This window comes from Chelon labrosus, assembly GCF_963514085.1.
Source record: "Chelon labrosus genome assembly, chromosome: 5".
In the NCBI taxonomy this organism is placed as follows: Eukaryota; Metazoa; Chordata; class Actinopteri; order Mugiliformes; family Mugilidae; genus Chelon; species Chelon labrosus.
In genome coordinates this window covers 17323885-17347655 of record NC_140341.1, presented here as the reverse complement: position 1 = coordinate 17347655, position 23771 = coordinate 17323885, and the positions used below count along the sequence as shown (strand labels likewise).

Here is a 23771-nt window from a genome sequence, read left to right as displayed (position 1 = left end):
AGATATCATTATTTAAAAAAAAAAAAAAAACAATTATGATTCACCTGAGAATACAACTAAAGAGGCAGAATATACTCTTTCTTCACCGTCTTTAGTAGTGAGGCTAGTCTCAAGTTGGTGCCTGTTCAGTATAAGCCTTTATAAATCAAATTCATGATGACCTACGTCAAAATAACACTGTTTTCTGTTATCGGATTTTCCTGAAATAGACGCAGCTATGCAGTTGACTGTTCAGCCGGTTTGGAGTATACTATAAAATGACAGGCGATTTGACACTGTGTGATTTAGTGGCAAAGCATCTACACCTGCTCTGTCCGTGTTTGAACATCCTCTCTCAGTAAGCTGCATGACTATTAAGACATTTTCACCTTTTCTTAACTTTTCTAAACAAATGAAGATAGAAATGTGAACGCTGTTTATAGTCCTTAAGATGTTAAATGTGATTTAGCACCTTGTCATGTGGTAAGCTAACAAGGTCAACTTGCGCAGTTAATGAGCATATTTTGCTTCATTACTTTTCCCATCGTTATATTTCCTGTTTGAACGTTATCGGAACTGTCATTCACATATTAGCAGCAATGAAAGAGGCTCAGAAGAAACTGATTTTCATTAGCGTGTCTAATTATTTTGTACCTTCTAAAATTGTTAACTCACTCTTAATTTAAGGAAGAATTAAATTACACCCACGCTGTCGGCACCTTATGAGAATTACCAGGTCTCAGTAGTAGAAATTTGTGAGGTGTAATATTCACAGTGTGAAACGACGACTGTGCGCTAAAGCCACAGGCTGCAACAACAAAGACAAATTTCACGCACCTGAAACAAACACCCGGTCAATTATTTATCAAAAATGTCTTTAAATGAAACACATAAAAAAAGGATAATGTTGTAGGGATATATGTACACATTACAATCTCTTGATAATGTGAATAATTTCTCTGTCAGAAAACGCTCAATGAGTTCAGTTCAGCCGTCTTGTGGCTCTGATAAGTGACAAGGTCAAAGATAAGACACCATCTGCTCTCTGTCCTTGAGAGGAACAGTATGCTGGATGGCACAGTCTGTAAATCTTCAGGGCTGGATGGGATGCACAAAAGATACGGCAGCTTCTACAGCTCATTCCCATACGTTTTTGTAAACTGTCTTACTTGTGCATTACACGGATTATTATTAGAAGTAACACCAAATGCTCAGATATATGTACAAAGCTCGTGTTTTACAGTATTTATGTTTCTTCAGATATGTTTCATTCATAAAAAACAAGGCCCATGAATTGGCAAATTAAACATTTATAAAGTCATATCTTAGAAAACCATCTCCACATGATCTCTACTTGTCTTATATCTTTTTGAAATGCACTAAGTATTCTCAGTATGCTCAGTATTCAGTGTTTCAGTGTTTAATATTTTAGTATTCTTCAGGGGCAAAATAAAGCACTCGGGTTATCGGTCATCTCCTCGGCAGTTCAGACACCTGACGTTAGGCTGCATTTCTTCATCACTACAACTCACATGTGCCGCTTTCATATGTGAAAACCTTTCAGACCTTTACTTTTTTTACACACTGAAAGACATAACTTCCAAAATGATCACACCTCATCATGCTAATTGTTTGTAATCCTTAGTCAACAAGCGAGAGAGAGAGAGAGAGAGAGAGAGAGAGCAGAAGTGGCTGAAGAGCTAGAGAATGAATGAAAAGAGGGAGCGGCGTTACTTAATCCCACTCCCCTTCACAACCATGACGGAAGGTCCAGCTGGGTTTAGAGTGGATACAGTAGAAGTCCGTTCTCAGTCCTGTCCACTGTTGCCTCTGTGTGTGTGTATGCATAATTCAGCAGCATTCTTGATCAAATACCCTGTGCATTGTCTGTTGGATATTATACCTTTAAGTACATTTGCAATAAAATTAGCTTTTAGACGGCACATCTTCATCTGAACACAGTGTAACTGCTGCAGTCTTTCATCATAATTCCCGAATGTAAGGATCAGGTTTAGCAGATTCTGATTAAGAACAACAGACCACTTTAAAGTTTTCTCATGTAAAACATGAGATTATGATACACTTCCAACTCTGGAAGCAGCAGGGGCATTTTCTACAACACATTTCTTTTTTTACGTTCCTGATTGCCGGTCATCACATCCTGTGTCTGCTTCAGCACTTGCTTTGTGAATGTGGTCATGCTGAAAATGAGCAACTACTCTGTATTGTGTGTGTGTAGCTCGGGCTTGAGAGAGAGAGAGAGAGAGAGTGAGAGAGTGAGAGGGAGGGAGAGAGAGATCGAGCATGCTCTCCTGTGTGCTCAATGACTGGAGTTGAGTAATCACCTAGCAACTGCTGCTCAGAAGAAGTCAGCAGCTGACTGGCACTCTGCTGAGCGCTCAGGCTGACGGTCTGCTCACCCTGTTCTCAGAGCGCCTCGAAGCCACAGCTGGACCATGTTGGACAATGTTCAGTGTGACCCATGACTAGTGTGACACTCTCAGAATTGGACGTGCATGCTTGGAGTCTTTGTAAACGTGTGGATTAGGGGGGCGTGGAGAACCTTTCAAGCATTAACTACGACAGCCGGCCGCATGGGACGCTGATAGCATCTTCAGGTAATCTTTGCAAAACTTTTCAACAACTGAATGCATTTTGTAAATTGCATGGTTCCGTAAATCTGTGCAGAACCGAACTATTGAGAAATTATGAATTTGCAACTCCAAAAGTAAAAGGTTCTTGTGTCTGACTTAGTGTCTGTTTATGGGAAATCAAAACACTCTCGGGTCGTTCTTCCACATATTGTTTCCCCAAGTGGCCTGTAAGCGTTCAGAACGATTGCTGGATACTTACAGAACAGTTTCCACTATGTTGTAGATTATGTAATCAGTTGTGGCTTATTCAAAATACAGGAGTGCATTCATGCACAGTGATGCTCGCAATGCATCAGAGTACTCAAGCGTGACAGACTGAGGAGGAGCTTGAACTGAAAATGCCTGGAGATGACTGACTTTGTTAATAGCTTCAATGATCTGTCAAGACTTATCTGTTGACCCTGTGAAGTTTCAGTCATGTGCATCAGGTAACGTACAGGCTGCACGCTGAAGACAATTCTTCACAGTATTCTATTCACTTGTGTTTGGAGAAACATAAACGACATATGATTAGAGGACGCGGTTAAGGGATATATGAGAGCTCTCCTGCCGCCGTGAACAGAGGAGTCATTAACTGAGAGCAAATAAGCATGAAGTCAGCTCAGATTCACTGGAGGGATACAGAATCTATTATTACAAGCCCTCTTTTATGTAAGGATGAAAAATGTGTGATGATGAGAGGAGAATCATTGTCAATAATACACTTAGATGATTCAGAAATATGCCTATCATCTACATCTATTATTAGTCAGCTGCATCTCATTCATTCTCTAATTGAAAAATATGAGTAGACAGTTAACCATGCTACCCATGATTGTAGCGCCAAAAATATATGCTGTGTATATTTTTAACTGTTATAATAATTGTAATGGCATATTCAGTGTTAATGTTCTGATGCCACAATGCTGCACGTATTCATGCTCCCGGTTATCTTGACAGTTCCAGCATTATGTGGCTGTCAGCTTCAGCACTTTTTTTGGATGGGCAAGGCATTTTCCGGCTGAATCCACATTAAGATGAGCAACTGCAGTTTTAAAAAAAAATTCAAAGGTTTACCCAAACTCTTTTCCACCAAGCCTGTGAAGAAGAAAAGTAGGAATGAATCTACAGTTCTTCCATGGCTGTAAAGACTCAATTCTGACTCTGGAAAAAAAGATGGTTGATTGATAAACACTTAAACTCCTTTGTTGTTGGCTCAGTAGAGGAAAGCGAAGATCTTATTCTGAAATATATATTATCGCCCAGAGGTAAAAATGACTTTTTTCCGACTCGGGCCCGCAGAGGAAATGGTGAAAAAGATTTACGTTTAAAGTAAAATCCACTAACCTCAGAAAAACGTTCATTGTGTTTTATCATATGTGTGTTTTATTGTTGTTATGTTCTTTGAGCTGTGTAAGCTGCTAAAGATAATTCCCTTACAACTAAGGGAATACATGCTGTTAAAGCCGTGTTTCTGCTTCTTTATATACAGTCTTTATTTATATCAGGCTGCAATTTGCCAAGGGGAGCCCTCAGAGTCAAAGACCTTAGTTTTTATCCCTGGCTTCTGGATACGAGGGGATTTAGACTGCTACACCTGTCTGAGTGTATCACTTCAAACAACGAAGCATTTGTAACGCTACTCGGAGTAAATCCTCTCAAAGCAACAGTTCGTAATCTTCTGCTGTGATGGAATCAGTTTAATATAAAAAAAACTCTGAACTTGGAAACAGTTAAATCAGACTCTAAGCTGCCTGACTAAAACATTGTGTGTTGTGACTGGATATCACACTGTGAAGAATTATATGATATATCCTATTTGTTCTATAATCCATGCAGTCAGTAACAGCACTAATACAACAGCGGGCCTCCTGTGCTGAGAGCCCCAGTGGAGCACGTTTGTTCCTTACAACTAGCGACTGTCTATTTGTCAGTGATGCTGACGTGTAGTGCATCATAAAAGGCATGTACCATCTCATCCTCCCTCTACAAGGGACATTTCTGTCACTATTACGATTATAAGGAGACTGACTATGAGGAAGTAGCTGCACAAGTCAGACACAATGGTGGATTTATTGTGACATGAATATTATAGTTAGTATTTAAGAGGAAATGTCCTGCACATATATTCTGAAGTCTGCATAGACAAGCCTAGAAATGCCTTTTGTACTTATTACATCTGATCATAATTCTGCACATCAGCTGTTTTGCAGTTGATGTGTGATCTGATTTTATGCTCCAATAATCTGGAAAAAAAATAAAATTATTAAGGCCAGTGTGTGAGTAATCAGACTGATTCACGAACGTTAAGGATCAGTTTGACATTTTGGGAGATGTGCTTGTTTTTCTTCCCTTCAGACAGTTAGATGACACCAGACATCTTTAATGTCTGCCAGTTAAATATGGGTAGAGACAGCAAGTCTGGCTTTGTGAAAATAAAAATCACCAGTCAGCGCCTTAAAAAATCCCACATCAACACATTTTAATTTGTTTGATTTATCAGTAAATTATTTTAAATGTGTTGGCCAATTACTTGCAATGCGTACCACTGTGCAAGCAACGGGTTTGAGCGAGCCAAGTCAAAAGTAGAGGTTTCTGTTGTATTCAATGGCCTTAGAGCGAGCACATGACGCTTGTGTGGTGGTGACAGAAGCCTCATGGACATCATTACTAACAAAATAGAAACTGAGTGCTTTTTACACACCTGACAATGGTCCTAATCCTCGACTAAAGCAACACTCCCACCCTGCATATTGGATTCAGTCCCTCAGGGAGAGCGGCTTTATTGGCTCAGAGGGGTTGAGTTCATTTGTTCATGCTCTCCTCGGCTTAAGTGCTCCTCCCTAATCCTAAATCCTTTAATTGTCCGCAAAGATTGATAGGATTGTTGATGTCCCCCTGATGGCTTCAATGCTTTTGCACTGATTAACTATGAATAATTAAATATGTTGTTTGCAGTAGACACATTTTCATAATCCGGGCTCGATGATGACATTAATCTATATCTTTTAATATCCCTGTGAATCAGATCTCATTTTAGTAACCGGGGTCACTGGGGCCTTTCCAAACGCTTTCTTAATTGAGGGTAAAAGCTGTGTTCCCCTAAGGGGTTGCTAAAGTGATTAACTGACTTCAGAGGATAGAATTGAATTTAAAACATGACCTCTGTGTACGTTGGCATCAAGGGAGCAAACGGCTCTAGGGTTCTTGCTTTCATTCAATCTACCCCTGGCCAGGAGATAGGAAGGTAGAGAGAAGTGGACTGGCACTAAGTGGTCCTCAATCAGCTTTTTATTGACCTAGAATGTAGCAGCTGCAGCACGTAATCAGTTTTTGTTTCTCTTATTCACCAAACTATTATTGAGCCATCAATCTGCCTGACAAATTTAAAGAATGAGCTCGTATTAGTGCGATATACATGTATATGTGGTCGATTGTGTGATCAAATGTTTTCTCTCTTAGCTTTTATTATTAAAATTACAGTTACTCACTGGTGACTTAACCATGACAGCAGTTTTTGCATATACTTACCTAGTGGCTTTCAGAGGAGAGACCATATGTTATAATGTTTAATTCATGGACAAAAGAAAAACAGGACACAGTGGTGGAAAAAATAATTTAAAACAGGAGTCTTCAACGTTTGCCAGGCCAAGAACCCCCAAACTGATATAGAGATGGGGCGGGGCCCCCTACTTATGTATATGTGTATTTAAAGACATTTAAATTTATGGAAAGAAATTGTGAGGGGGAATATAAAAAAAAATGTCTAATCAACCAAAACATTGCAGTACCTCTGCGGACCCCCTAGGGGTCTGTTGAAGACCTCTGATTTAAAACATAAATAGAGCAAATCACAAGTAAAAGTCCTCAATAAAAAAATTTACTTAAGTAGTAGTACATCAGCAGTATCAGCAGGAAAACATAGTTAAACTATTAAAGTAAAAGCACTGATTTGGTCCCTCTGACTAATGTTATTATATTAGATAATTATATTATTAATACTGATGTGTTTAAGCATCATGTTAGGGTTGTAGCTGCTGGAGCTGGAGCTAGTTTGAACTACTTTGTGTTTCGTATACATGGACAGCAGATAAATCTGAGAAGTTCTGACTGACAAATCTCTTTGCAGTCGTGGGACTCTAATATCTGATCTTTTGTTGAGATGGTGGATCACTTGAGCTTGTTTTAAAATAAAAGCATGTGAGAAGTTAAGAAGCTAAACCGACTATGTGTGTGGTGGAGCTGTTCTCGACATCTGAAATGTGGCTTTTTTTTTAAGATGTCAGGAGCCAAAAGGGTCCTGTATTTTAAAAGCTTTTTATATTATCCACTGTTCAATAAATTTAATCTTTAGAGAATGATGTAGAAAGATGTAGTGGGGCAGAAAGGGCATTAGTTGCCTCTTTAATGTAGTACTAAGCATAAAGTAGTAGCTTAAAATGGAAACAGTACAAAAGTACAAAGGCTCAGCACTTGAATAAATGGTCTCTTATATTACACCTAAATGTGGAGGGATAAGATTATAAATATAACAACGAACATATGCAACTAAAGCTGTATGTTCTTACCATCTAAATACGGTGGTCCGAGTTCAGCTTGGAAATAACAGTGAGACACTGCAGCGTATAGGGTTACTGTACACTGCAATACTTTATAATTACATAATGAAATCAACAAGGCATCAAGAGCTTTCGATAAAATAAAGTATACACTTGGCAAAAAGTACTATGGGATAAATTGATTTAAGTGATGAGCGGGATTTCTAGCATTAGACGTTATGGAAAAATCGTTCCACATTGACCCATGGATCTTGTCATGGGGTATTAGGCAACGTTCTGCTTCGACTCGTCGGCTACGGTTGCACTGACCTCTTGGTGCCCCAGCCTCGCAAACAACAACATGACATTTACATGAGTGCGCTGTATGGTTTTCATTACGTTACACGTGTTCCGCTGCAGGGAACAGTAATGCTATAAGGCAAGTACAGTCGTCTTTGTCTTGCTCTGTTTGAACGGTGGCTCTTTGCAGTTTGCACAGCATTGAGGATTACAAAGTCAGTGGCGAACAGAAACATGTGGTCTAACAAGCTGGAGAAAGAATGAGGGATAACTAGAAACTGAAACCGGAACTATGTTTTACAATAAGTCTGATAATGACCTTCATGGTATTCTCCTCTCTGTGTGATCACTATTCATTGAAGCCTACTTTAATCTGCATGCTAGGACTAATGAGGATGAAATATCAACAAACACCCGAAACTCTCATTAACTTTTTCTTGTCCTCACGGCCTGGAGACAAGTGATGGCTGAGGAGTTGATTTCCTGTCTCAGGGGGAGGGGGGCTGCCTGCCTTTATTAGACAACACATTAAAGAGACATGCGCAGGGAATGTTGGGAAACAGAGAGAGAATTAAACTAATGCTACCATGATGATTATCAGAGTAAACTTTCGTTCTTCTCATTATAGTTCGTCTAATAGAATAGGTAGTCAGAACTCGCAGTTTGGTGGAAAAAATTACAGAATACATACCGTACGTGTGTTTTCTATAGTGACCCTACCCTGTAGAGTACACAACATATTCGAGCAATTGACTGACCCTCAGTGATGGATATGAAAAGCAGTTTTGAAGCTCAGTGTAGTGTCTCTGGCTGTCACCATCTTGTCGGTGCCTGACTCCAACTAATTCTAAACTAAACTGGAACTAAACACAGTGAACTAACGGAAATGAGTAAATTTTGGTCCACAAACTTGAACCAACTGTGAATGTCAGCTGTTGAGTTACAGCACATTACCCTTTGCATTGCCAAGTTAATTAAGTGATGAAACACAAAAACAAGGTTCATTTCCGGCGGTTAGAGCGCTGCTGCTGTCCTAACAGTGTCCATCGTGTCTGCGCAACACTTTGTCGTACACTGAAATACTTCATGTATTTAAGAATAAAGATTTTCCTCATTGATTGACTTGGAAAATACTGAACAAACTGTCATAAAATTTGGTTCACATATTCATGCTCCCCACACAGTGACTTATAATCACTTTGGTGATCCATTAACCTCACTTTTAATACCATTATCAACATGCTAAATTAAGATGTGCTTAAAACTTTGCCTTAAAGAGATGCTAACGTGGCGGTAGACTCTCTGCTTGTATTTCAGATGTGATCGAGTTTAAAATGAATATTTTATTGTGAGGCATTGACCACAATCAATGTGTTCTTTCTTCTTATAGAGATATCATCACTGCATGGCTGGACTACTCGCCCCACCATATGGAGTGATGGAAAGCAATTGTAATTCTGACAGTAAGTAGCGCTACATGAGTGGTTTGAACCCAGCAATCACACATATTGCTGATCCTCCACACAGGACAGGCTGTTATCAAATTGAAAGCATTCACTGAACTTCAAATTAAATTTTGCTCTGACATTTTACTACAAAATATCACAGCGTTTGGAAATCTTTCAGCTGCTTTCACAACAGTCACTTAGATATGGTACAGATTACAAAAAGCCTGATCTGGGAACCCATCAGCTATCATCTGAGGATTTAGCCTCTGGGGGCAATAGCCAGTATTTTGGGGCTTCCAGTGAGGCCAGCAGATCTCTAGATAACAGGTAATGGATACCCAGGCCAAGACTCCCTGTACGACCAGCAACTTGACTGGAGACGGTGTCTATGACTTGACAGTTTATACTCTGATAACATTTGTAAAACCAATCGATCTGCTTTGTTTAAGGTATTTGCTTGATACTGTATTGGCTTGCTTGCAGAAAAAGATACGACAGGGCCTTCCACCTATAATGGCTGTGACACCAACCTAAGGGTCGATGCTTGGCCATCAACCAATGAACATTTGAGCTCCAAGTTTCTGCAGTGTGCCCTGAATCGTTGGCACTAGGCGGACTTATTGGCCAACAGCGCATGAAAACAAATCAAAGTGACAAAAGTAAACAAACTGATGAAGTTCAAGGGCTTACACAGAAGGCTCTTGTCATTTTTCATCTTGATTTCATTTGGACATTCAAATCCACAAATATTTTCACAACAGAATCATCTAATAAATTGCAATCACGATCCCAGCTCTTCAGGTTTCTCTTATTAATTGACAAATACAGACTACTGCCACCTGCTGGTAAATACAGCATACAGTTTCCTCTTACACCTAGTAGATGTAAATGGCTGCAGTCAATGCCTACATGGTTGGTCAAGTCTACTCAGACTACAAATGGAAACCAGAAATCTCTCAAAGTACCAACATCTTCTCTTTTGTCTACAGATTCTGTATATTCACATGCAGATACCTGTTTGAGATGAGAAAAAGCTATCTGAATTTGATGAAATTACTTTAAGCGTTTGCATGCAGATTACCTTCAGTCAATTAGAAACTTCTCTTCTTCAGTTTATACTTTTATCGGCTATAAAAATCTTTTTATAAATGAGCAGTCTAGTATAAAAGAGACTATAATTTGTTCTTGACCATATCCGTTAATGTCTGACCTTCACTTATCCTCTTTCATTGTGATAAGAACGGATGCTTCTGTTCATGTTTTTACTGTATGTTGCAAGTTATCTCCGTATTGACTTGGCTTTGGTCAAACAGAGCACTTAACTTGCTTCAGAGTCATACACCATAAAAATGATGAGCAGCAGTGTCCAGTGACAAAATCCAGAGTCAGCTGGTTCACCGACAATAGATTTACTATATATTGTTACAGTATGTATCTTTAATGATAGTTCATAAATTATGGACATATCTTAAAGGGGAATTACCGTTTTTTACAACCTGGACCTTATTTCTGTGTTGTGACTCATTTGGAGTCATTCGGACGATATTTAGATCCGCGTATATCCATATAGCAGGAGTGACTGGGGCACCGCAATGCAGCCTCTAAATAACACATTATCTGCTGCGAAACTTGTTCATTTCACCAATATTTTGTTATGATACACTAATGCTATTCAACTCCAAATGACACCAAAGTTATATGGGTGAGTAAACGATCGTATTTTATGCCAGAAATAAGGTCCAGGTTGTATAAAACGGTAATTCTCCTTTAATGACAGATTTTATTTATTTATGCAAAGAGAGACCTTTAAGAAAAACTCACACCCTCAAACCTACACTCTAAAAAAATAAAAATAAAAATACGACTGCAGCCTTTTGAGCAGCACTGTGAGACCGCTTGCAGGATTTTTGTAGTATACTGTCGAGTACTTCAGGGATTTACAGTATGAACAGTATGCATGGATACACAAAGACGGAGGTCACACAAGCGTTAACAGCTGGATGCCGATGCACTCTCGTGTGCAGGGCCACAGCATCTCTGTGGTTTTGTAACTTTAGCGGTCAAAACACATGAATTAAACATGCTTTAAACAGTTTTCTTACGTGCTTTTACAGCACTTTCGGTGTGAACAGTTTGGTGCTTTTACAGCCAGCATTGCTTCGTTCACTCCAGTCATGCATTCTCTTTACCGGCACACAAGTTATCGACTACAGTGAAAAGTCTGTAAACCAAAAAGTATTTTTCTCTCCTGACAAAAGTCTAAACCCAGATTCATCCTCCACGCTCCCTGCTACATTCCTACTGATGTGACCGAACTGATGTGACACTTAGATGAGCGGCGTCATCTAATATGATAGCTTCACTGTTAAAATGATGGACAGCCGTGTTAACTTCTCAAAACAACTATAAATATGGACTAATTCTCTACAGGCCCGAAACATATAAATAGAAATTCATTCTGAAAGTGGGCAAGAAGATTGCTCACTCCAAAAAAAAAAAAAAAGGCTCTTCTTCGATATAAATGCAAATATGAGTTCTACAGATGGAAGTCCTCTTTCTTCTCTCCTACTCAAGCCGAGGTAAAGAAATACAATGGATTACGCAATCAGGCCCGTAACAGTGGGTTTGATGAGATGTTTGTCAGTGCTGTCAGTGTTCACTACAAAAATTACTCATATGAGATTCTGATCTGAACTTGTACGTTTAAGGTAGTTCTGAATTCACGGCCACAAAATAATGTTACATTTCCCGTCTTTTTGCCTGGATTGTGTTTCTAGTTTTGCAGTATCGTCAGAGGCACTTCTAAGAATAGCTAAGATTTCTACCCTGCAGCCACATCTGTGAGGGATCAGTCTTGAGTGATTATTCTATGTGTCCTGATTGAAGGTGTACAGAACAATAAGAGCCTAAAACTCTTAAGGTGAAGTAATAACCACACCCATCTACCGTTTAGACTATTAGCACATTTAATTGTGTGAAAATATCATACATCTGTATATCTATGTGAAGATGGATGTCAGTGATTGGAAGTCTGCATCATTAATAACGACACGGCAATGACAGAAGCTAGAAAAATAAACAAATGAAAATACATCATGGCATATTTGTCTGACTGATGAAACACAGGAAAGAAACAATTAATTAAAGGGAAATGAAATAAAAACAGAAATATAGTTGAAATTCAAATGAGTGATAATCAATCTAAAGAATTTGTAGAAGACTCTATTTGGTTCTGCACAAGAAAATTAAGCACTGAGGATGGCGCTGTTTTCAGCTTCAAAAACCCTTTAAGGAATATGCATACAGCATTTCAGCATGAAATGCAAGGTAAATGAAAACATTTTGATTTATTTTATGGTTTTACATTCATACCAAATAAGTGCATTATGTTCTGTATTTAGTTAATTTGAAATTTGTACACAAATGTACCGAGGCACACGTCTTGTTGTAACGTTTCTCGTTGTTCCTTCTTGAGTATTTTAGTTTGAGTTTGAGTTTCTTTCTTCAGGGATGCCGGACAAAGAGAACATAAGCAACAACTCGTTTGTTTCCGTCTCCAAGCATCAAAATAAGGTAATTCATTGACACTGACACACATGAATTAATTAGTAAAATACACAGAGGACTTTACATTGTGTTATGTTACTACATGTGATTAAAGACAGAGAGGGGACGACGCTGGCCATGTTCTTGTCTGGGAGAGAGACTGAAAATTTTGGTGATGGTAATAATAACTCATTTCGTCATTGCTTCACTTTTGACTGACGTAACAATGTACTTTTCCACATCGGCTATGGATGGAAATAAGTGAGGAATGTGAAGTTTGTTTAAAGTGTGTCTAAATATAAACAGGTTGACTGGAGTCCTTGTCTCCATCCAGAGCAGTTCCTGTCCCACCTTTCCCCTGCTGTCGTTTCCTGACTTCTGGGTCGATACCGTGGCACTAGAGCAGATTTATGGTGCCTTGTGCTATGTTCCTAAATGAAGTTTAGTCACAACACAATTGTTCTGTTATGTAAAAAAAAGAGCAACCCGTAGCTTGCTTTCTTGTTATGTAACAAACAAACATAAATTTAATATACTTTAACGTATGGTGTATGAATAATAGCTATAAAAGCCCGGCTTTATTGGTGACTGAGCGGATTCATTTGTTGTAAATAAAAGATGAGGCTTTACAGCCTTCACATAAATGCATGAGTTGCACTGCTCTGCAAAGCATGCAAAATGCTTTTTTAATGTCATAGTCCTGCAGACCACTCCATGGCCTCACTCTGCATACATCGCTGCACTGTATCTGCAACAAAACATATCATTTAAGCCTCCTGTAACCGACTCAGAAACATTATAGAAAGGGTGATTCAATTAAGAATAAAGACAACAAACACATAATGTCAGCTGTGAGTCATGCAGTAGCAGTGAAGAAGACATCCTGTCGCTCTTAGCGAGAGGAAAAACGGCTGTTATGTAACTGGACGTCTTTGACAAGTTGTTGTTTCCCTGATCTCTTCTATTGTCAATTACTCAACTATTGTGTCCTGCAGCAAACCTTCCACTTCATCTAGTTTCTGTGAATTTTAGCATCATTAGGAGAGCCGGAGTTTGATTGTCATCCATTAACTTTATTTATTTTTATTATTTCAGCTCCTCTCATTTTTTTGTTTGTTTCGTTTTATTTTGCAGAAGTCACTCATTGAAAGTCCAACCAAACCCCACCCTAAATGCTTTTCTCAGGTAGTAAACCCAAACGCTTCTGTCTGTAGGGTTCAGTCTTTACTTGTTGATGAAGGCTTTCAGTACGACTCATGGTACACCGAGATTTATCGGATTCTGTTGTGCAGGTCCCCTCCGAAAAGATCCTCCGGGCGGGGAAGATCATTCGTAACGCCATCCTCTCCAGAGCGCCTCACATGATCAGAGACAGGAAGTACCATTTGAAGACCTACAGGTTAGTTGGCATCTGGTTACTCTTGTGAAAGAAGTGCAAAAATGCAAATTTGTTCACACACAACAATCTAAAGATAGCCTACACATATGGTAGGGTAAAAACTACACGACAGAAACAGTAGTTAGCAGGAGTGACCAACATCCCAAAGTCTCAATGTCGTAAAGGACAAATAGTTCAAATGCATAAATACTGTGTGAATACTGAAGCAGCGTTTTACATTCAGTCAATTTCAAAGCTGCATTAATCAATATGTGCTGCTATTTTGGTGTGTTAGTTTAGATATCTGGGACCGTGCACAAGATGTATTGTTTAAGATTTGGAGCTGTTTTTGGGGGTGTTTTATTGAATACATATGTCATTATTCTAAAAAATGACACCTTTTAAAGTATTTATTTTGTATAACCTCCATTTATGAATACAGTAATCGAAAGCGAGATGGTCCATCTCAAGGGGTTATCCTCCCAACACTAATAAAAATTTCAAAAAAAATAAATATATATAAATACTCCTTTATGGCAAAAATGTGTTAACTGTTCAGGAGAACAAGAGAAAACAACAAAAAAATCATGAGCAGAGTCAGTTAATAAAAGATCAAACCGACAACAAAGCAAAATCAGATTATAAACACATTGCATAATTTTTCAGCCTTGCATCGGATCTTATAGAGACTCTTGTCCTTCCTAGGCAGTGTTGCGTCGGGACAGAATTAGTGGACTGGCAAATGCAGCAGAGCTCATGCGTCCACTCTCGTGTTCAGGCTGTGGGCATGTGGCAGGTGCTGCTGGAGGAAGGTGTTCTCAACCACGGTGAGGCTCTGTGTGATATCTGTCTGCACACGCATACGTGCCAACGCGAGGTTTTAAATTTGAACCCTGCTGTTTGTTTTACTGTGACGCAGTGGACCAAGAGCTGAGCTTCCAGGACAAGTACCTTTTCTACCGCTTCCTGGACGACGAGCGGGAGGATGCTCCTTTGCCCAGCGAGGAGGAGAGGAAGGAGAGCCAAGAGGAGCTGCAGGACACTCTGCTTCTCCTCTCGCAGATTGGACCTGACGCTCATATGAGGATGATTCTGAGGAAACAGTACGACATTCAAGCAGAAATCATTAAAGCAATATGAAATGAAGTGATTCTGTCATGATTCTTTGCACATATTTTCTGTTTTCTAGTCCTTCTGAAAGAACAGCAGACGATTTGGAGATCATTTATGAAGAGCTGCTTCATATTAAGGCCTTATCACACCTGTCCACCACTGTGAGTACAGGTTCTCTGTCTTATGTAGTCACAGGAATCCCGTCACTGTGCAGAGAAAACTGGTTCAAAACCTTTTTTTGCCACTTTTGAGTGGTAACTGTAGGGGAAAGATGCAAGCATGACAACTCAAAGCTGTTTTCCCCTCCGTTTAATACCTGTTCTTCAAGTAAAATCATCAATATGTGTTGCTGCCGGGATTCATTCAAATTCAAAGACAAGTTCCATGTGAGCCTTTGAAAAGCCTTTTAGTTTGGATTTTACCTGGTATTCAGTTATAAGAAAACACCAGAGGGGGTTTGACTGGCAGGAAAGTTTGCACACATACACATGTAATAGTCTCTGTTCACATTGATCCCCTGGAGCTATAAATATGTCTCCCCTGCTTGCACAGGTAAAGAGAGAGCTGGCGGGTGTGCTGATCTTTGAGTCCCATGCAAAGGCTGGAACAGTGTGTAAGTAATATTAGAATCCAATGAAGGGATCACCCAAATTAAACTGATTTATAGTGAATTAAATTTAGCCAATGAGTGAATGAACCCAAATACTAACCAGTCTAAAATAGCCCGTATTAGAGTGTTTCTTTCTTTTCTCTCCCAGTGTTCAGTCAAGGAGAGGAGGGCACGTCATGGTACATTATTTTAAAGGGCTCAGTCAATGTTGTCATCTATGGAAAAGTGAGTATTTCTCCAGATGAGATTAAAAGCATCAAGATGATTGTGTTTTTCCCAACCAGAGCACTGAGTCAGTAACTGTACTCCATCCTGCGCAGGGTGTTGTTTGCACTCTTCACGAGGGAGATGACTTTGGGAAACTGGCTCTGGTCAATGACGCCCCCCGCGCCGCTTCCATTGTCCTGCGAGAGGACAACTGTCATTTCCTGAGAGTAGACAAGGAGGACTTCAACAGGATTTTGAGGGTGAGTTTCCGCTTTGATGCCATTTCAGTAGCAACAATAACCAATACCTCCCTCTGTTGGCAAAACCCCAGTAATGCAGCCGTTTGAGATTGCACGCTAGGGCTGCACCCATCAGCTTAGTCATTCCACTTAACATGAAATATGTGGATAATGACCTGTTTTACCGATTTGGGGTTAATTGTCTGTGGATGCAAACTTGTTGTGTGGAAAGCCTCCATCTGGGAGCTCTGTCGTTTTCCTGCTTAAAATGGAACATAGCAGCAGAGATTTGTTTTGTTAATATGCGGTGATGCTCCGGCAGGTCTGTGCAGGATGCATAACAGTGTAAGACAATGTGATCAAATCAGATGTATTTGACCTCTCATGTAGCTTTAAGCTGGTTAAAGTCACCTCATGGAGTTATCTCAAAATATTAAAACAAAGTTAAAACATTGCAGATGTTGCCAAGATTTTTGTCCAGAGTCTTTTCAAATGGGATTGCTTTGGTTCTGAACAAAGTTTTTGGCTGATGCTCGTCATTTTTGTGATACTATGTATTTTTAACTAGAAATAGAAAATAGAAATAGAACAGTTAATTTAAGGGGAAGGTCGGGGAAATAACTTAGATCCCGAAGTAGTTTTGAGCTTGTAGTTTGTGCTTTGTATTCTAGACAAAAATCAACTTAAATCTATTATTACACTAGCAGGAACTTTGTTGAAACCTCTGCCTGCTAAGGTTAGTGTGGTTGTGTGCTGGCTGTCCACTGAACTATTGCGCTAATTCCTCCATGATGTAAACATTTGTTGTAAGGCATACCATTCTCACTTAGTTGTGGAAGAGACAGCTCGTGTTCACAGCGTCTACTGTAAACATTATCCCAGCTGTTTATTAGGGTTTAGCTGTCTACATCAGATCTTATGTCTTAACAAAGTCTAACTGCATCTATGGAAGTCATGTATCATAATACGAAAATGCCCAACTCGAAATTTGTACATGTGTTTGTGTGCATGTGTGTGCATGTAAAGGACGTGGAGGCCAACACTGTGCGTCTGAAGGAGCACGGTCAGGACGTTCTGGTGTTAGAGAAAAGCCTCAGCAGCAGTCGAACCTCCGTCGAGGGATCCTCGGCCTCTCATTACAAGTAAATGTACCCTTCATGCAGTGCACTACGCACATTAGGGCTGGGCGGAGCTATATTTGTTATACTTGTTCCGACTTTAAACTCTAATCAGGAGTGAAAAAGAAATATGTTGTATATTTCAACAGATTTCATAAAAAGACCAAAAATGTGTGTGAATTTGGTCCTCTGTTAAATTTGGTTAAAAATGTTCTCTAATATTTAATTTAATTTTCTTAGAAGAAAGATGAATAATTCCCTAAAACAGCTGGACAGTGTGTGTTTTTTTTTAAATAAATGGAGCGCCGTGTATATCCATATAGTGGGAGTGACTGGGGCACCGAAACGCAGCCTCTAAATAACACATTATCTGCCACGAAACTCGTTCATTTCACCAATATATTCTTATGATACGCTAGTGCTATTCCCCGTTGAGTCCGGAGTTACCTGTTATCTATTCGCAGATGTGCAGCCAAATATTCAACCATGTTGCAAAAAACTAGCAGTAGTAAATTACAGGTAAACAAGCCGACCGTCGCGGGTGCACGCAGCACTCAGAGATGACATCACCCAGGTCAGAGGTTAGTAGGTCAATCTACAGACCCCGGATGATGATAACAGGTTACTCCGGACTCAATGTTGAATAGCACTAGCGTATGATAACAAAATATTGGTGAAATGAACGAGTTTCGCGGCAGATAATGAGTCGTTTAGAGGCTGCGTTTCGGTGCCCCAATCACTCCCACTATATGGATATACGTAGCACTCCACTGGAGCTAAATATCTTCCGAAGGACTAAAAATGACACCAAAGTTATATGGGCGAGTAAACGATCATATTTTATGCCAGAAATAAGGTCCAGGTTGTAAAAACCAGTAGTTCCCCTTTAAAATAAGATATTCATGTAGTAAAGTTTTTTTTTAGGTTTTGGACAACAATGCGAGAGTGTTACAGATGCTCCATGTTTGTTGCTCCATGTCTTTTCACTGGATTTGTGTGAAGCCTTACACTTAACGACTAGTTTCTAGTGAATACTGCTCAAGCAGCACAATCTGGCGCACTGCATCCAACGAGTGTTATCTTAATAGAGGCATCTGTCACTGCACCACAGTGGCTGTAATATAGAGAGACGTATTAATGGTAATGATGGCCTAGCTCCAAGGGGGAAAAGAAGCCCTGGCAAGTCACAATTACTTGTTCGGGGTCACCCTCTAATCAACTCCGCTCCTCACACATGAGAGTGTCAAGACTGTGTTCTCCCCCATGAGTGGGGAAGACACAGCATTGCTTGTGTAGCTCCCTCTTGTCACGCTGTTATCAAGTAATGAAAACAACCGAGGCTGGATAGTGTTGATTCTCCTTCACATAGAAGATGCCCTTACATTTTTTTTTTGTGTGTGGCTTTTCTCGTGGCACTTAGCCCAGACTCCCCTTCATCTTCAGCTGTCCAAGAACACTGATTGTAAATAGGATTGTTATCAAATGAAGCAATCACAAGACACGCGTTCAAGTAACATAAATCAGTCGAGGGCCGCGGCCGTGTCATTAAGCATTAAGAGCCGGTGTTTCTTGATTAGAAAAGGGTGTGTTTTATTCTGTGGTGCTCTAGATACAAGGTGATGTCTGGAACGCCGGAGAAGATTTTGGAGCACCTCCTCGAAATGATGCGATTGGATTCTCAATTCACAGAGTCAGGTACTGCCCCGCCATGGCACATCCCTTATGTCAGATTAGTGTCATCTAATACAATATATCAATATGATGATCTTTTATTGTGAAGGGTTTTCACCTATGCAGCGTTTTTATTCTCTCCTCCGCTGTCTCTGGCTCTGTCCTCTCCCGGCTGATCTGAGCTGACCCGATTGTTCTTGTCTATAATTAGCCACACATCACAGAGCTGATCTAATTACTCTTGCTTGTGTGGATACATATGGCTTTCATTTGCCCGCAGAGGTGACAGAGACAGGGCCATGTGGATCGAGACCCGATGATGCTCTTTGATGTGCTCCTACACCGGTAACGCAGGTGTTTGACATGAGCTTTTTGTCTTTTGTTTTCTCTCTCCCCGCAGATTCATCCTTAGATGACTTTGTGCTCATGCACTGTGTCTTCATACCAAACAGTCAGCTATGCCCAGCGTTGATAGCTCAGTATCCTTTGCTATGCCGTACTACTGTAGGTTTTCTTATGTTGACTTGAGAACCAAAGCTCACAGAATGACGTTAGCGTGATCTTAAACCGCTGTGCAGCTACCATTCCCAGGCCTCGCAGGGCTCTGAACAGGAGAAGCTGGACTACACACTTAACAACAAGCGCAGAGTGATCCGCCTGGTGAAGCAATGGGCAGCTGTGCATGGAGATAATCTACAGCAGGACGACGTCTCGGTTGCCTTCCTCGAGGTCAGCCTATAGATATGGGTCTAAACTCTGCTGTAGGAACAGAATAGTTCATCTATGTTAGGCTTTCTACGGGTAAGGTAACAGTTACAGTGAACTCTCATTAACTCAAATAGCAATTAATAGGTCAAGTTTACTGTTGCTAAATTTATTAGTTACAATCACAAACTATGAGCCAATCAGAACAAAGATTCTGTGGACATCACAATACATCGGCTCTCCTTAAATAATTAAAACATGATAATGACTAATGAGGTGATAAATCTGTGTCTAACTTGAGTTTCTTTCCTACATTTTGTACTTGTATGCGTTCATTGCTTCCTTTACTGAGCGTCGCTTGTGTTTTGCAGGAGTTTCTCATGGCAGTGTCTAGTGATGCAAAAGTTCTTCCAGCTCTCAGGGATCAACTAACAGACTTGGAGAGGATTGTAAAGCGCAAGTAAGTTAATGTCTTCTGCTGCTTAAGCAGGGATGTGTAGACTATATATTTTCACTGTATGTGGTCAGGATCCAAACCTTGTTAAGGAGCAAAGGAATCTTTTCCTTCTTGTCTTTATGACTAAATGATCAAACCTACGTAACTTCCGGTGGATTTATTATTGTTGTCATAATTTTTCCTTTTAGTGCAGAAGATGCCAGGTCCTCTCAAAAAAGGGTATGACACACACTTTTAAATTAAAGTTTACCTCCTTATGTTTTATTATTTTTGTGAACCTGAACTTGTTCAACTCTGTAACAGCACAAGGTTCTGCTGCGGCAGTTCAGCATGGGAGAGGAGAAGCTCCAGAAACGCCAGCCCATCAAAAATAACGATGAAAGTGAGTGAAGAACATGCACATTAGTGTATGACTGAGAACACAGAAAACCCTTAGACTATGTATGTTTCTTCTTTCTCATCTCCAGACATTTGTGCAAATTCATCTTTGCATCGCCACACCTTAATTCCTTCTTGCTTACAGTCTCATATTCATTCTGATTCACACCTCCAGTTCTGTTCAAAGTCTACTGCTGCGACCACACCTACACCACGATCCGCGTCCACGTGGCTGCCTCAGTCAGGGAGGTCATCGGTGCGGTGGCCGACAAGCTGGGGTCGGCGGAGGACCTGCTCCTGGTCAACCTCAGTTCGGCAGGAGGTGAGAGGCCCCGCAGCTACGTGTTAATCAAACGACCGGAGACGAAAAAAGGGAGAGCCCCAAGAGGGGGGTATACTAATTTGATGTAATAGGAAATTAGTGGCATTTTGTGGTGAGTTTGCTGACAGTGAATGGCAGTGAGTTTTTCTCAAAACATTCAACACGAGACTGTTGATGCTACTGGCCGCCTCTTACTGCAGTGATGTTTCACTGTCTTTGCCAGAAAACACAAAGCTCTTAGTCTACACTTGACGTGAACTTTCCAAGCAAACAAGTAAACACGCCAATCACAGAGCCATCTATCTATCTATCAATCTATCTATCTATCTATCTATCTATCTATCGAAGCTGAGACTGGCTGGTGGGAGTATGACATGTCTTTTTAGGAAAAGTTAGGGGTTAACTGACCTTAAACACATCAGCCAGAGCAGGACTAACCTTATTTCGGGCACTCCTTGTGTTGGGCCTAACTGAATTAGAGCTGAGCAACATTTTTCCGTATAGTGTCAATTATATTGTGGTTTTTAACATTCTTCTTCGTCTTCTTCTTTTTCCACAGAGAAAGCCATCTTTAAGCCCAACGATGTTTCAGTGTTTTCCACACTCAGCATAAATGGACGACTGTTTGCCTGCCGTAGGGACCAGTTGGATTCGTTGGTGTGTTGATATCACTTAAAAAAGTGGCATAATCACAATCCCAAGACTTTTTGTCACATCGTATGTTCTGTATATGTATTTATTTGTGTTTTTAGACCCCCTTACCTGAACAGGAGGGTCCGTCTACAGGGTCCCTGTCCAGCTTTGAGTTGATGAGCTCTAAGGATGTGGCTTACCACATGACTTCCTACGACTGGGAGCTTTTCAACTGTGTGCATGAGGTATTACAGAGTGACTGAACAGAACCGATTTGTCTCCTATAAAGTTGGCCCAGTTGACATCTATGCATTCTTTCTGTACCTTACAGCTTGAACTCATCTACCACACATTTGGGAGGCATTACGTTAAGAAAACCACCGTGAACCTGGACCTGTTCCTGAGGAGGTTTAACGAAATCCAGTTTTGGGTGATCACAGAGATGTGTCTGTGTTCTCAGCTCAGCAAGCGAGTGCAGCTCCTCAAGAAGTTCATCAAGATCGCTGCTCAGTAAGTGGATTTGTTTCACTGCCCATTCTGCTCTCTAAGATTGCAGTCTTGTTTATTTGCTGCCCTAACTTCCTTTTCATGTTTCCTGTCTAAGCTGTAAGGAGTACAGGAATCTGAACGCCTTCTTTGCTGTCATTATGGGACTGAGTAACCCAGCAGTGAGCAGGCTGAGTCAGACCTGGGAGGTGTGTAGCGTTGCTCGGTCTTGTCAAAATCGTTAAGACCTTGGATGTAAATTAACCTCTCTCTGACATTTATGTTCGCAGAAACTTCCCAGCAAATTCAAAAAGTTTTATGGGGAATTTGAAAACTTGATGGTAAGCTGAAACGACTCATTTTGTAGCAATCTACTTTTCCCTGTCAAAACTAGAAGTTTTGTTTTCTGTGTGAGCAAAAGTTGAACTGAAAATGAGGATTATTGCAGAGTCAGCAGGTTAGAGTCAAGTTTTGCTGCATCGGCCTCAGTCAGGACTGTGATGGATCTGTTTTAACACAGCGACGGCAGATCTCAGTACAGTGTGACTGTTTCCACAGGACCCATCCAGGAACCACCGGGCGTATCGACTGACAGTCGCCAAACTGGAACCTCCCATCATTCCCTTCATGCCGCTGCTGATCAAAGGTCAGACCTTTTTATTTGATGACAGATTATTTTCTTTTGCTGTTGAATTGCTCCTTTAACCTGCTTCAATTGATTCCCCTTTAGCTCTAACTTTACCTACAATATCTCCCCCTTTTTTTCCAGACATGACATTTACTCATGAGGGAAACAAAACGTTTATCGACAATTTGGTCAATTTTGAGAAAATGGTGAGTGTCTGCAGGTGCAGATTATAGTCAACCAGTTGTTGTAAATCTCTTTTTTCTTGGTTATTGTTCAGTTAATTCCTACATTTGTTGCTGATTGTTGCTCTTCGTCTTGCAGCGGATGATAGCTAACACAGTGAAGATAGTGAGATACTGTCGAAGTCAGACATTCAGTGAGTCCTGCTTGATCGTCATCAATGAAATGTCTGGATGAAATATATCAGTCAGTGGAAGCATTTTATAAATATCCCAGTTCCCTGCTGAACGTTGAAGAATGATTCTCCAACTCTGATTCCAGGTCCAGATTCACCGCTGGCCAGCAAAAACCACCCCGACGTTTGGACGTACGTTCGTCAGCTCAACGTGATCGACAACCAAAGGACGCTAACTCAGCTCTCTCATGCACTCGAGCCCCGGAGGTCCTGAAACCACTCAGGGACAGAAATGTTACACTCTGATGCTGCTTCACGACACAAGACACAACATGTGCTTGGGTTTGTTTGAATTAACTCCAATGCAGACGGCAATCACATCAAGGACCTAATGACGTATCAGATAATGAGATATTGTTTCAGAAGCCTTTGCCTGACTTTTTAAGCCTTTATTACAGTAATTTGTGATATTTTAACAACAGTTATTGTTAGCGGGTGAAGTACCTCTCATATCATGCAGACATCATATCATCTCCAACCCAGACAATTGAAGAAATTAGGGATCTTTGGGGGGATCTCATTCATCAGATTATTGTGTAACATTTTCCAAAGTAAACACTATGTGATGCTTTAACAACACCAGTTTTCAGTATTCCTGATATTCAGTTGTTTCATATCTTTTGTATCAAACAATATTTGTACGTATTTCAGCTTGTGAGACTCTTATGTGTAGTAAATTATATATATATAGATAGATATTTATTTTGACATCAGCATGCAGAGGATTATTGTTTGAACTTTTTATTCATGTGAGCACATTTCTCTCTGAAAGCATAAATGTCTGAAAAACCTCTGGTGTGCTGTAAATATTAAATATTTTAGATGTATCCGTGTGCCGGCTGTGATGTTTTCCCTGTTTCCAAACTCATTCAGATACAGTTTCAGTGAACTTTATTGATCCCAAGGAGGGCAGTTCATTTGCAGCTTACCCCGTCCACATTCACACCTCATCCAGTAAGTTACTTGT

The 23771-nt window shown here is 40.3% G+C and overlaps 1 protein-coding gene across 2 annotated transcripts in view; it reads left to right on the top strand.

Moving 5' to 3' along the window:
- rapgef4a (Rap guanine nucleotide exchange factor 4a) overlaps positions 1-23424 on the top strand; it is a gene marked incomplete at its 5' end in the record, with an annotated part of 31696 nt that extends 8272 nt beyond the window's left edge. The window contains 27 exons of one of the 2 annotated variants that reach the window (XM_084544592.1): positions 8841-8913; positions 12407-12471; positions 13579-13629; positions 13737-13843; positions 14528-14649; positions 14742-14925; positions 15012-15096; positions 15488-15548; positions 15694-15770; positions 15866-16012; positions 17018-17133; positions 18719-18804; positions 19181-19259; positions 19359-19509; positions 19857-19945; positions 20131-20161; positions 20246-20324; positions 20496-20642; positions 21202-21299; positions 21395-21520; positions 21607-21785; positions 21880-21970; positions 22052-22102; positions 22320-22407; positions 22531-22595; positions 22711-22765; positions 22891-23424. In XM_084544592.1, coding sequence (XP_084400718.1) covers positions 8841-8913; positions 12407-12471; positions 13579-13629; positions 13737-13843; positions 14528-14649; positions 14742-14925; positions 15012-15096; positions 15488-15548; positions 15694-15770; positions 15866-16012; positions 17018-17133; positions 18719-18804; positions 19181-19259; positions 19359-19509; positions 19857-19945; positions 20131-20161; positions 20246-20324; positions 20496-20642; positions 21202-21299; positions 21395-21520; positions 21607-21785; positions 21880-21970; positions 22052-22102; positions 22320-22407; positions 22531-22595; positions 22711-22765; positions 22891-23018 — 2631 coding nt within the window. In that variant the 3' untranslated portion in view covers positions 23019-23424. The remainder of the gene's footprint in view (positions 1-8840; positions 8914-12406; positions 12472-13578; positions 13630-13736; positions 13844-14527; positions 14650-14741; positions 14926-15011; positions 15097-15487; positions 15549-15693; positions 15771-15865; positions 16013-17017; positions 17134-18718; positions 18805-19180; positions 19260-19358; positions 19510-19856; positions 19946-20130; positions 20162-20245; positions 20325-20495; positions 20643-21201; positions 21300-21394; positions 21521-21606; positions 21786-21879; positions 21971-22051; positions 22103-22319; positions 22408-22530; positions 22596-22710; positions 22766-22890) is intronic. The other variant, XM_084544593.1, reaches the window with a different exon arrangement.
- Between the last annotated feature and the right edge of the window lie 347 nt (positions 23425-23771).